This window comes from Nannospalax galili, unplaced genomic scaffold (genome assembly GCF_000622305.1).
Source record: "Nannospalax galili isolate Female #2095 unplaced genomic scaffold, S.galili_v1.0 scaffold1191, whole genome shotgun sequence".
Classification (NCBI taxonomy): Eukaryota; Metazoa; Chordata; class Mammalia; order Rodentia; family Spalacidae; genus Nannospalax; species Nannospalax galili.
Genome location: NW_008330570.1, coordinates 935,017 through 948,762, shown reverse-complemented (window position 1 = coordinate 948,762; position 13,746 = coordinate 935,017). Strand labels below are relative to the sequence as shown.

Sequence of the window (13,746 nt, the reverse complement as noted above, 5' to 3'; positions counted from 1 at the left end):
CCATTTATTAACAAAGAAATTAATTTTCTAAGTTTATTCTCTTTTTATATTCAAGGTAAAATTTAATGAAATGATCAAGCTGGGCACTGTAACTCATGCCTTTAATTCCAGCACTTGGCAGTGGTAGAGATCGGGAGTACAAGGTCATCCTCAACTGCACAGTGAGGTTAAGACTAGCCTGGGCTACATGAGACACTGACTAAAAGGAAAAAAAAGAAAAAAGAAAGAAAAGAAGCCAAGCATGGTGGCACACACCCTTAACCCCAGCACTCGGGAGGCAGAGACAAGCCCAGCCAGATGTATATAGCAAGTTCCAGGCCAGCTGGGACTGCAGGGAGACCCTGTCTCAAAAAGCTGTGGGGAGTGGGGGGAGAATGATCAACAGTTTCTTCTAATTGAAATGGAAAACCTTCAAACTCTGGCACAACTGGGGATACAGTAATATACAAGGCTGAAAAGAGAAAATAAAAGTCTGTAGATAGATAGATAGATGATAGATAGATAGATAGATAGATAGATAGATAGATAGATAGATAGATAGATTAAATAGATGATACGGAGAATTTTATGGAATTAACTGAAGGATATTCTCCAGATTTAAAGACTTCACCAACTACCCAACCCAAGTAAGTTCTTGTGCCAAAGCTTATCGTAATATAATTCCAGGAACATTAGAAATATTCTAAATACTTGCAGAGATAAGAATTGCATATAGTGTATTTAATTTTCCCAAAGTAATGTTAGAACCAAAAGACGAATGAGCAATGTCTTATGATTTGAAAAGGAAGACTTCTACTTTGAAACGACCACAGCAATAATTAACACTAGATTTCTCCTATAAACCGTGGTAGAAAATGAACAGATACATAAGACAGTTCTTTTCAGACAATAGGTAGTATGGGAAAACCAACAAAGCAAGCTCTACAATCAACCCAACCTTTTTCTTTTGGTCTGACTTGGTAAGAATTGGTTTGGTTTTGTTATTGTTCTTATTGTTTTGGAGTGGGGTACTGGTTGCTCTACAGCCTTGGCTGGCCTGAAACTCGCTATATAAATCAGACTAGCTTCAAACTTGTGGGAATCCTCCTACCTCTGCCTGCCTCCAAGCCCAGGCAACTCAGCTTTTTTTCCTTAGAGACATTTTCCAAACCAAATGTAGATGTGAGGAATGCAGAATGAGCATAGATAAGTCAGTAGGTTGAAAACACAGTAATCAGGGCTCTATGAAACTGGGGCAGCTAGAGCTTGTTGGACAGAGAAGAGAAGGATGTGTAGGGTCTTTTTTAATCTTTTTCCAAATAATTCATATGCATATGTTAGATGGTAAGCAATCCAGTGAGACCAAGAACAGCTTCTATAAAAGAGCAATTATCAGGAGCTTTGAGATGAACAGCTATGAGCATTGACACAGCATTGGGCAAGAATCAAGTTTTGATCGTAGACTTTCATGAGCATCTGAGACACTTAGTAGAAAAAATATAAAGGCCTTACCTGTAACTTTAGGCCTGCTCTACCAAATCTTTTTTAAAAAGATTTTAAAAAAACACTCAAAAAGATCAACCTGATCTTTAAGTAAGACAACTATCTGGCAGAATAATATTCAATAATCTTTAAAGAAAACATCTAAATGTAGATACCTAACAATGTAATTTTCATGATATCCAGTATGAAATGGGCATATAAAGTAGCAAGAAACTGTAATCCAAAACCAGGAGAAAAACCAGTTAATAGAAAATGATCCAAAAATGACAAAGATACTAGAATTAAGAGAAAACTTCAAATATGTGTGTGTGTTTTAAAATTTAAAGGAAAGTTTGAACATAATGAGGAAAGTGATATATGCTACAGAAAAAAGCCAAATAAAACTGGTAGAACTAAAAAATATGTCTGAAATGAAAAATACTGATTGGCTTCATAGCAGCTAGATTAAACACTTCAGGAAAAGCAAAGAGCACTGACTTTTACATTTATTTTTATTATTTCTGTTGAGAGAGAGAGAGAGAAAGAGAGAGAGAGAACGAATGCCACATGTGTTGCTGGTACATACAGAGGCCAAAAGAGAGCTTGAGTTACAGGTAGTTGTGAGCCACCGTATGTGGGTGCTGGAAACTGAAATCAGGTTCTCTGAAAGAGCAGACAATGCTCTTAACCACTGAGCCATCCCTCTAGCCCAAGCAATGATTTTGAAAACATAGTTATAGAAACCATTCAAAGAATATATATATATACACACACATATATTTCCTCAAGCCACTGTGGTACAAACATCAGACAGTTCAAAATGCATACAGTGTACAAAATCATAGAATGAGGGGGAGTAGAAAAAAATTACAACAAAATCATAGTCAAATGTTAGAAATGTGATAAGAAGGAGGTGGAGAGATGGCTCAGCAGTTAAGAGCACTAACTCTTCTTGCAGAAGACCTGGGTTTGAATCCCAGCATCCACATGGCAGCTAACAACTATCCATAACTCCAATTCCAGGGGATCCGACAGTCTCTTCTTCTGTCCTCCACAGGCATTGTACAACACAGTTGCGCTTACCTACATGCAGGCAATACACGCACACACATAAAATAAAAATAATAAATGAAAAAAGAAAAAAAGAAATGTGATAAGAAATAAGAAATATAAGCCTACAAATCCAATAAATTTAATGAACCCTATGGAAAATAAACAAAGCTGTTCTAAAGAATACCATGGGCCAGGCATGGCAGTAGATGCCTTTAACCTTAACACTTAGAGAGAGACAAGCAGCTCTCTTAACAGTTTGAGGCTAGCCTGGTCTACATAATCAGTTTTAGGAAAGCCAAGGCTTAAAAAATGAGACCGTGTCAAAAATCAAATCAAGTAAGTAAATAAATAAGATTTTTAAAAAATAAAGTAGGACAGTACTAAAAATATAGGAAAGGGGAAAAAAAGATGATTAAGATTTGGAGAAGTGGCACTGGAGAGATGGCTCAGTGGTTAAGAGCACTGGCTATTCTTGAAGAGGACCCAGGTTCAATTCCCAGCACCCACATGGCAACTAACAACTGTCTGTAACTCCAGTTCCAGGGATCTGATGCTCTCTTCTGACCTCTGCAGGCTTTGCATGATATGGGTGCACTCACATGCAGGCAATACACCCATACACATAAAATTAATAAATAAAATATTTTTTAACAAGAATTGGAGAAGTCAGGGCTAGAGATAGGGCTTAGCAGTTAAGAACACTGGCCACTCTTGAAGAGGACCTAGGTTCAGTTTCCAGCACCCACATAGTGACTCATAACCATTTGTAACTCTGGTTCCAGAGGATCCAGTACCCTCTTCTGGTCTCCATGGGTGCCAGTCACACATGTAGTGCTCATATATGCATGCAGGCAAAGCACTCATACACATAAAATTGAAATAAATCTTTTTTAAAAATAGAGAAGCTTCTTTCTGGGTCCTCTGATACCGTGGTCATCCAGGTCTGGGTAGTAGTGGGAGATGGCTGGGTTCTGTTACCACTGTAGAGGTTGATGTTGATATGGGCTGAGGGACACACCTACCGAGGGTATCTTGTCAGCTTCAGGGCTGTGTTCACTTTATAGTTTCCCTTGTTTGCAAACTGGGAGCCACTACTGGCCCCACATAGCTTTATGATCTGGGGAGATTCTCTCTGAATGCCAATGCCCAAGCCAAGGGAGTCTCTCCTAAGTGTGTCAGAATGGGGAAAGCAAAGTACTGAGTTCCACACTGGAGTAGGACCCCAGTGACCTAGGCACTCTTCCCACCAGTCTCAGTGCTTTCACACCTCACTCAACAGTAGAGCACCCTGCTGAAAGGAGAAAGCTGCAGAAATCCAGAGTCTATGTGACAGTAATTTAACTACTTTATGGTTCATCCATTTTCTGTACTAGTCCTTTTTTTTATGTTTATTTCTATGTTATATTTGCTATCCTTCCTATTGTTGACGTTGCTTGAATGGTGAATTTCCACTGTCTTTCTGTATATACTAGAAGACTTAGAGTTTTAAAATTCTGATAGCTAGCATGTTTCTTTAGCTAAAACAAGAAACCTTTTTCCCTGACAGTGAACATAAGCTAATCATAGAAGCCCCATTTCTCAGTTGCTGAGAAGGAATAGGGATCAGCAATAAGGAAAGTCCTTATGAGAGCCCTGGCACCCACTTTGGGAGACTCTCCGGGCAGAACATCTACCATGAGTCACAGACTCACCATTTTAATCCATGGGCAGATTCCAGAGTCAGCTGCATCAGAGCAGAGACCTGGTGGCAGCTGTTGATTGTCCTTTATGTCCCAGCCAGTTCCCTTATTTCAGTGACCACTAAGTTTGGAGTTGTCCTGGTGCTCTCCTGTGAAAACCCATTTAGGAAAATCTTCTCCAATGTTTCTTAATTTATTTGAGTTACATCAGTTTGTTTCCATCTGTGGTTTATCTTTCAGAACTTCATAATTCTAACTTCATAATTCTAGTCTTCAGCCATAATACCTCTTTTTCCTTTCTTTGAGCTGTGGACAACTCCCCATATACTTTGTTATTTTACTGATTTGGGTTTTTGTTTTGGGTTATTTGGGGATTTTGTTATTGTTTTGAGAAGGTCTCACAAAATAACCCAAGTTCACTTCAAACTCACAGTCCTGCAGTGTCCTTTTAAACTGTCTCTAAATTCCTCTTTGAAGATTGATTTGACATTTGGTAATTTGTAAAATTATTTTTAAACCAAATTTGTTGACCAAAAAAGTAATACTATGAGGGATTAGTGCTACACTACAGCTGGGTACAAATGCTTGACTGGATAGGACTTAACATGTATGGCGGAATGCATGAGGTCCAGGAGGGGGTTGGGAGAGTTATGGATGGGGGAGGAGGTCTAAATTTGCTTGGGAACTGTTGTATGAAGTTTCCAATTAAAACTCAATAAAAGGGGCTGGAGAGATGGCTCAGGAGTTAAGAACACTGGTTGTTCTTGCAGAAGACCCAGGTTCGAATCCCAGCACCCACATGGCAGCTAGCAACTGTCCATAACTCCAGTTCCAGGGGATCTGATGGCCTCTTCTGTCCTCCGCAGGCATTGCACAACATGGGTGCTCTTACCTACATGCAGGCAATCCACACATACACATAAAATAAAAATAAAATATTTTTTTAAATATTTTTAAAGGGCTGAAGAGATGGCTCAGGGGTTAAGAGTACTGACTGCTCTTGCAGAGGACCCAGGTTCAATTTCCCAGAACCCACATGGCGACTACGAACCATCCTTAACTCCAGTTCCAAGAGAATCTGAAGCCCTCTTCTGACCTCCGTGGCATTGCACGACATGGTTGCACTCACATACATGCAGGAAATACACTTGTATACATAAAATAAAAATAATAAATAAAATTTTTTTAAATATTTTTTAAGTAATACTAGGGCTGGAGAGTTGCCTCAATTGGTAATGTGCTTGCCATGTACACCCATAAAAACAAAAAGCTGGATAAGATATTGCACACCTGTAATCCCAGCACAGAGTCAAAGGTTCCCTGGGACTTGCAGGCTAAATCAAGTTCCAGGTTCATCCAGAGCCTCTGTCTCAAAAACTAAGATAGACTTCCTGTTTCCTGTGAGCCTTTGGGTTGAGGTTTACAGTCATGATGATATGTAGTGTGTTAGGAAGACTCTTCATGCTTTTTGTATCAGTTCATGGTCTTGCTAATGTGTCTATAACCTGTACTGCAACCTGACTCCACATCAAAGTGAGCTGAGTGCACATAGTGGATAACCTGCAATCTCAGCCAAAGGAACTCTTTCTCAGATACAGCTGCTGCATCTCCTTCACTGAATAGAGCTTTATGAGTTCCTTCGTATTCTAACTTACTGTGGCATCAGGGTTAATGAATACCCATTAGCAAGAATAGCTATTCTAATTGAAGGTTCAAATCATGTATGATCCAGTTCAGTTAGATTCCTCTGGTCAAATCCTGGTAACGCTTATACATTCAAAGAAATTTTCCAGTGAAGTTTATGATAAAAATGCAAGAGGAAAATAAATTTGATTCCAAAAGACTGGTGGGACAAAAATGTTTGCTGTCATCTGAACTTGAATATGTGGGAAACCAGCTAGGCATAGTACCTAAAGAGTTTACCCTGGTTGGACCATAAAAGTATTCCTTCCTGTTCAGTGTATGAATTAAGCTACAAAGTCTAGGTGGTAACCTTGCAACTCCTGTGTGCTAGCTGCTTGAGAATTTTGCTCCCTCAGGAATGTGACTAATAATGCCTAGAACACTGTGCTAGTTTGCTTCCAATTGCTGTGACAAAACAGTCTGACCAATACCAACTTGGGGAGGAAAGGGTTTATGTGGCTCACATCTCCCAGGTCACAGTTTATCACTGAGGGAGCCCAAGGTAGGAACTTAGGAAAGGAACCTGGAGGCAGGAGCTGAAGCACAGGCCAAGGAGGAACATTGCTTACTGGCTTTGTCCCCTAGCCCATGCTCAATCTGCTTTATTATACAATATAGGACAAATGACCTGCCCAGGGTTGGCACCACCCACAGTGGGTTAGGCCCTCCCGCATCACTCAACAATCAAGAAAATGCCCCACAGACATGACCACAGGCCAGTCCAATGGAGGCAATTCCACAGGTGTGTCAAGTTGTCAACTAAAGCTATTGAGCACAGACACCATGGTTTTGTGGGTTTGGCTTTAATGTATATGAGTGTTTTTTCTGCATGTATGTAAGTGTAGAGACCAGAGGAAGTGTCAGATACCCTGAAACTAGAGTAAGCTTCCATGTAAGTCCTGGTAATCAAACCTGGGTCCTCTGCAAGAGCATCCAGTGCTCTTACCCACTGAGCCACCTCTCCAACCCATGTTTTTCATGGATCCTTTTTAAATGAAAAACTTGCCATGCTGTCCATGTTTATTAATGCTTTGGGTGGGATCAAGGGTACCTCCAGATCTTAAATTTGTAATGAAGATACTTTTGTAAAGTTTTGCTATTATTAAAACAAATAGATAAAAAACAAACAAACAAAAAAACCAAATAGGTAAATGAATAAAAGTGAGAGCAATTGGGGAAGACACTATATTGAACTTTGGCTTCTGTGCTTGTAGGCATGTACCCACACGCACGTGTATACACACACACACACACACACTCTACACAAAAGTAACACTGGGTTGGGATGTAGCTCAATTTGTAGAGTGCTTGCTTAGCATGCACGAAGCCATTTCTCCAGCCCCATACTTTAAATTTTTAACTACATTTATTAATTTGGGATGAGGAGCACATGTGTAGAAGTCAGAGGACAACTTGAAGGAGTCAGTTCTCTCATTCTACCATGTGGATCTCAGGAATCAAACTCAGGTCGTCAGCCTTGCTGACAAGCATGTTTACCTGCAAAGCCATCTTGCTAGACCAGTAGTACCTTTTTAAAATCAAAATTAAAATTAAGGATACCTCTGAAGAGGCTTATTTTCTTTCAAAAGAATTCCAAAAATATTTGATGATTGACAGCACTGAAACAAGTGGATGGGCTCCTGATGCTCTATGAACATATATATTCTTTGATTGTTATCTTTTTTTCTTTTGATAGGGTCTCCATAACCTCACCCTCTTAGAACTCACTATGTAGACCAGGCTGGCCTTGATCTCGTAGAGATCTGCCTGTCTCTGACTTCTGAGTTCTGGGATTAAAGGCACGCACCACCACGCCTGGAGTTAATTATTATCTTTTAAATCCTATTGATTTGTAGTACATCAAAAATATATAACTATAAGGTAATAAGTTTCACATGTAACTTTGTTTAGTACTTAAGATTCATTTTAACTTTCTTGTTTTAGAGGTACATACAGTGTGTGGAGATTCTGTTTTGTTTTAGTATTTAAGATATTCATATACTTCTGCATATGAAACAATACCAATAATCACATGTAATGACAAGTTTCTTCATACTGGAAGCAATGTTGTATCTTCTGTGAATCCGAACACTATATAACATGCAAAGACTTCTTTTATTTTTCGTGTGTGCATACAAATGGCAGGGGCATTCTAAGTTAGAAGCAGCCTGGGCTACATAGCAAGTTTAAGGTCAACCTGAGACACTATCAAGGAGAAAAAAGGGCATCATAGTATGCACAGTCACTGCTTGGAACCTTAATCATTTTTCCTTAGATGTCATGCTATTTTATAACTTGTATTGATTGTTTGTCTGTTTGTTTCTGAGACAAGAGTCTCACAGTGTAACCCACGTTGGCCTTGAACTCGCAGAGATCCACATGCCTTTGCCTCCCAAGTTCCCAAGTACTGAGGTTAAAGGTTTGTGCTTCAGTGTCCAGCCATCTTGTACATTTTTTTTCTTTTTTTAATTTTTTTATATTTTATTTTTTCATTTTATGTATATGTATGTATTGTCTGCATGTAGGTGAGTGCACCCGTGTCATGCAATGCCTGCAGAGGTCAGAAGAGATGGTCATATCCCCTGGAATTGGAGTTACAGACAGTTGTTAGCTGCCATGTGGGTGCTGGGATTCAAACTCAGGTCTTCTGCAAGAACAACCTGTGTTCTTAACCACTGAGCCATCTCTCCAGCCCCCATGTACATTTTTATATCTAAACTTGGGTTAGAATTTAATTATCTGGTTGACTGATGATTGGTATCTTTTGGTATTACAGATCTGTAATGAGTAATCTTATGTAGAGAAAATTTATCACTTAGGAGCATATATCTGAAATAGAAGTTCTGAATAGAAATGCCTGGGTCAAGGATAGATGTATACGGTACTAAATAATCTCACAAATTATGGCACGGCTGATCCTATTTCTGTTCGTCCTTCTCAATACTTTGAGTTACACATTTTCTCACCTTTGTCAATGTGATGGGTTTTTATTTTCAAATATTTCAATGTAATTTTTAAATTGTACTTCTTTTACTATGAATTAAGTTGACTACTTTTCAATGATCTTATTCAGTCTCTTCATAGTCTCTGACCATTTATCTACTTGGTTATTGGGTTTCTATCTTATTAATTTATAGAAACTTTTTATTTACTAAACAAATTAGACCTTTGTCTACTTAATATTTTAAAAAAAAAAACAACTGTAACTGCTCTGCCCAGTTACTGCCAAAGATACACAAACCTGAGTCAGAAGTTTCCTTTTCAACAGCTGAAGAAAATTAACTGTGAATATGAGAATTGGAAGGTGTTGAATCAGCTGTTGGAGATAGTAAAATGGGCAAACGCCACCTGATTAAGAGAGTGCTTTCTCCTTGGTATGCAGAATTTCTTTTAAATACTTCATAAATTTTTCTGGGTTCATTGTAGCTAATGGAGATATAAAATTTCCCTTTGGCTGAAATTTTAAATGAATAAAATATAAAGTTGAGCTGTTTTCAAAGTCCATAGCAATTTGAGATGGGTGGTATCCATCTGAAGTCCCAGCTATTTGACATACTGAGGCATGAGGATGACTTGAGTACAGACTGTATGTAATAGAGCATTTATTTTTATTATATTAGTTATATTATATTACATATGTGCTCTATTGGAAATCTCTAGGGCCTTTTTTTTAATCCTGCTTTAGCTGACTTCTCGCTCCAGAAATGACTGTTTGTCTTGTTTTCTGTAGACATACTCATTCATGTTTGTGGTGAGAACATAAATATGACCAAAAATAGTGAACATGAGACGAAAAAGACAATGAACCAAAGAGAAAGCTTGTATATTGCATAGATTTCCAACAAACACTCAGGTTTTTTTAATAGAAGGCAGTTTCTGAAGGAAGTCCGAAAAGAGTAAAGTGACCTTTAGACTAAAAAACAATTTCTTTTAAGCATACAAACTATGTAAACGAAAATTTTAATTGAACAAAGTGGGTTTTTTGTTGTAGTGGTGGTTGTGGTAGTGATGATGATAGTTTGGGTTTTGTTTGTTGTTTTTTGTTTACTTGCATTTCCCTGGACATCAAATTTAACACATGAATCTTGTTTTACTCATTTTTTGACTGTTTCTTTTTTGTATTTTTGAGATAGGGTCTCACTCTATAACCAGGTTGGCCTCCAACTCTGGATCTTCCTAAGACATGTGCCACTATGCCTAGCTATATTTTGAAAATATTATATCTTATTATGTTAGCATTTCCCCTCAAGACTAGTAAAATGGGGTGCTATGTACTAACATTGAACTAAGTAAACTCTTCATTAAGACTTTTTTTTAACTTGTGTATATGTGTGTGTATGTGCATGTGAGTGCAGTGCCTGTGGAGGCCAAAAGAGGGCATCAGAGCCCCTAGAGCTGGACTTAAAATCACTTGTGAGCTGCCCAAGATAGGTGCTGGGAACTAGACCTGAAAAGTGCACAGTCTTAACCACTGAGCCATCTCTCCATCCCCTAAGTAAACTACTAGATTTCTTGAAAGGGATAGCACTGAAGAATTGGTATGTAGAGCAGAGCAACTTTAGGAAATCTTTGACCACCTTCCTGACTTAAATAATGATAAGAATTAAGTGACTACCTTCCCATTAGTATGATTTTAGATTGTTTTGTTATGGTTTTTCAGAATCCTGTAGAATTTGGTTTTTCTATTCTTTGTCATGATTATACATCAGTTTAATTGAAAAATATAGTTATATGCATTTAAAAGTAAATGCCAGGCTTGGGAGATGGCTCAGTGGATAAAGTGCTTGCTATGCAAGCATGAGGACTTGAGTTCAGATCCCTAGCACACATGCAAAATCCAGGCATGGTGACATGCATCTATAACCCCATAACTGGAATATAGATGACAGAAGACTTAGAGCTTGCTGGCCAGCCAGTTTAGTCAAAATGGTGAGCTCCAGGCCCAGTGAAAAACAGTATCTTAAAAAACAAGGTAGAACTGGACAGAGTTTTCCAAGAAAATCAGCATCCTGATGTGCAGCAAAGGAAACAGCTCGCTGAGCTCATTGATGTCGATGATCGTAAAGTGAAGTCTTGGTTCAAAAGTAAGAGAGCCAAATATAAGAAAAATCAGGAAGCATTACTACACAGCAGTGAAACAACTGGTACCCAAGACCATCTCTGCTTCAAGATTAAGATGGAGCCCAACGCTATTTCTGATCTCCAGAAGACAGTTGAGAATGGGTTCGTCTTCTGTCAGCAATACCTTGGCTCTCCTTGTTGGCCATGACAATCTTAGATCTTCATGTACATCAGCAATAAAGTACAGGTTTCTCTATTTAAAAAAAAAAAAGTAGAGAGGAAGACACCTGAAGTCAACCTCTGACTTCCACATGCATATGCACAGATGAGTGCACCTTCTCATGTACATACAACACACACATTCACACCAAATAAAATAGAAGTAAATATCTATGTGGATTCCTATTATTTTTATTTATGTTAAGAATAGAACATATGCTGGGCATGGTGGTGCACACCTTTAATCCTAGCCCTTGAGCGGCAGAGGCAGGTGGATCTCTGTGAATTCAAGGCCAGCCTGGTCTACATAGTGAGTTCCAGGACAGCTGGGGCTATAGGGAGACCTTGTCTCAAAAAGACCAAAAAAAGAATAGAACATATGTCACATGAAAGTGATCCACACATATTTTGCTATTTTTTTTCAGACTTCATTCAGATCTAATACAATCATTCATCATTAGAATGGGGTTTGTTGTTGTTATTTTGTTGTTGTTGCTGTTGTTGTTGTTGACAGAGTCTCTGTAGTCCCAAGCTGGCCTGGAAGTCACATGTGGACCAGACTGGCCTCCTAAGGGCTGGGATTAAAGGCATGAGCCACCATGCCTACCTTATTTTTGTTTTGAGACAGGTTCTCTCTAGGTCTCTCAGGCTGGCCTCGAATCCACGTGCAGCTCAGATGGGCCTCAGACTTGTGGCAGTACTTCTGCCTCAGCCTCCTGAGTGCTAGAATTACAAGAGTATGCCACCACAACCAGCTGGAATGTGAAATTCTGAGTTTTCACTTAAAACTACAGGGCCTGGATTGGGTATATAACTCAGTGATAGAGTGGCTTGCCTAATATCCATGAGGCCCTGGCTTTAATCCCTACTACAGAAAGAACAGCAAACTCCAAGACCAGTTTAGCTTTGAAAAAAAAACACACACACAAAATTATTGTTTTAGTTAACTAGGTCTGCTGTAACAAAGCCCCACAGGTTATGTTCTTACAATTCTGGATGCTAGGAGTCAAAGATCAAGGTGTCATCAGTGTGGTTTCTTCTGAAGTCTCTTCCCTTGGGTTAGAGATGGCCACCTCCTCTCTGTGTTATCTTCATCTTCTCTTCTTTTAAAAAGACACTAATTAGATTAGATTAGAGCTCACTGTAATGGCTTATTTGAAATGCATCACCTCTTTGAAGGTCCTGTCTTCAAATACAGTCATGTTTTGAGGTACTGGATATTAGTACATCTGCATATGAATTAGGAGGAGAGGACACAATTTAGCCTATAATGATGATCAATTCATTTATGTAGTCATTGTAGAAATTACAAATAATCATTATCAAAAGAAAAAGATTCTTATTGCCTAAAATGAACCAAGAAGATATATAAGAGCCTCCTAGAATTCTTTCTATCCATATGTATGATTTTATAAGAACAGAATCTACCTGTTCTAATCTAATGTCTTAGAACATGCTTTTTTCTCTTTTAATAATGCATTATTGATTTCTGTCTCTTAATTCATTAATTCATCACTGATTTTTCTGGAATTTAGGTTATTTTAATTTTTCCTAGTATAACTAATTCAGAGATGAAATTGTACCACTTTCAAAAAGCTGCTACAGATAATTTTTCTAAACTGTGTGTATTCCTTTCTTCAGTTACAAAACACAGTCCAACCTCTTGCCTTTGAGTCTTGGAGGCCTGAGTAACACTGTAGTTATACAGCTATCCTCTCAGAGCTCTGCCTGTTTGTTGAAAAGCCTCAGACTACACTGCCTTTCTCTTTCTGTTCCTGCCTTTTGTAGATGTGTTTTATCTTTTGATTGCTTGCACTCGTTTCATGTTGGTGTTGCTGTTCCTACCTTTAGGAGCATAATCTAACATGATATAGACTGAAAAGGCAGATAACCAGAATTACTATGTTTATCTTTAAAATAAGTAATATCTGACAGAGTCCTTGCTTTTCCCATAGTGGTGTCAGCTTACGGTGCAAGCAACACTATATTTGTTTTGGTTCAGAAGTCTGTTCTCTCTCACTTTTTCATTTGCCTTTATTATATGTGGACACCTTCCAGTTTGAGTTTCTGAATAAATTCTCTTTGTGTCATTGAAGTAATAGTTTGTAAGGAAAATCTCACTCTACTTTGTAATGTGTTACTTCTGAAAATGTTATTTTATCCTCGTGATAATGAACTTTTCTTCTTTAATCAGGATTGCCTGAACTAGAATTAGAAACAATTGATAACCAGTTTACACAACCCGGAACTGGCGATCAGATTCCATGGACAAATAATGCTGTGACAACTGTAAATCAGAACAAGCCAGAAGAGTAAGTAATACACTTTGTATTTTATAAGGTATCAGATATCAACTTATAAACCAAGAACTGTTTTGCCAAATTGGAGTCCAGTCTGCACTAGGATTTTTGAGCTATAAGTTGGTGTAAATATTTCATTCAAGAGACAGGGATAAGGGAAGACACATTTTAGCAAATCGAGCAGATTTATTTGCCATATGACCACAAGCAAGTATACATAGTAATCACCAAAAGATTGATATGGTGTACAACTATTGTTTTGTCTTTCATCTGTTTCATTGCTTTGATTA

General features: G+C 38.3%; 1 protein-coding gene across 7 annotated transcripts in view; it reads left to right on the top strand.

The window, feature by feature from the left end:
- The window catches only part of Ncoa1 (nuclear receptor coactivator 1), a 306,946-nt gene that overhangs the window by 251,153 nt on the left and 42,047 nt on the right, over positions 1 to 13,746 (top strand). For all 7 annotated transcript variants that reach the window (XM_029553833.1, XM_029553836.1, XM_029553826.1 and 4 more), the window contains one exon: positions 13,351 to 13,468. In XM_029553833.1, coding sequence (XP_029409693.1) covers positions 13,351 to 13,468 — 118 coding nt within the window. The remainder of the gene's footprint in view (positions 1 to 13,350; positions 13,469 to 13,746) is intronic.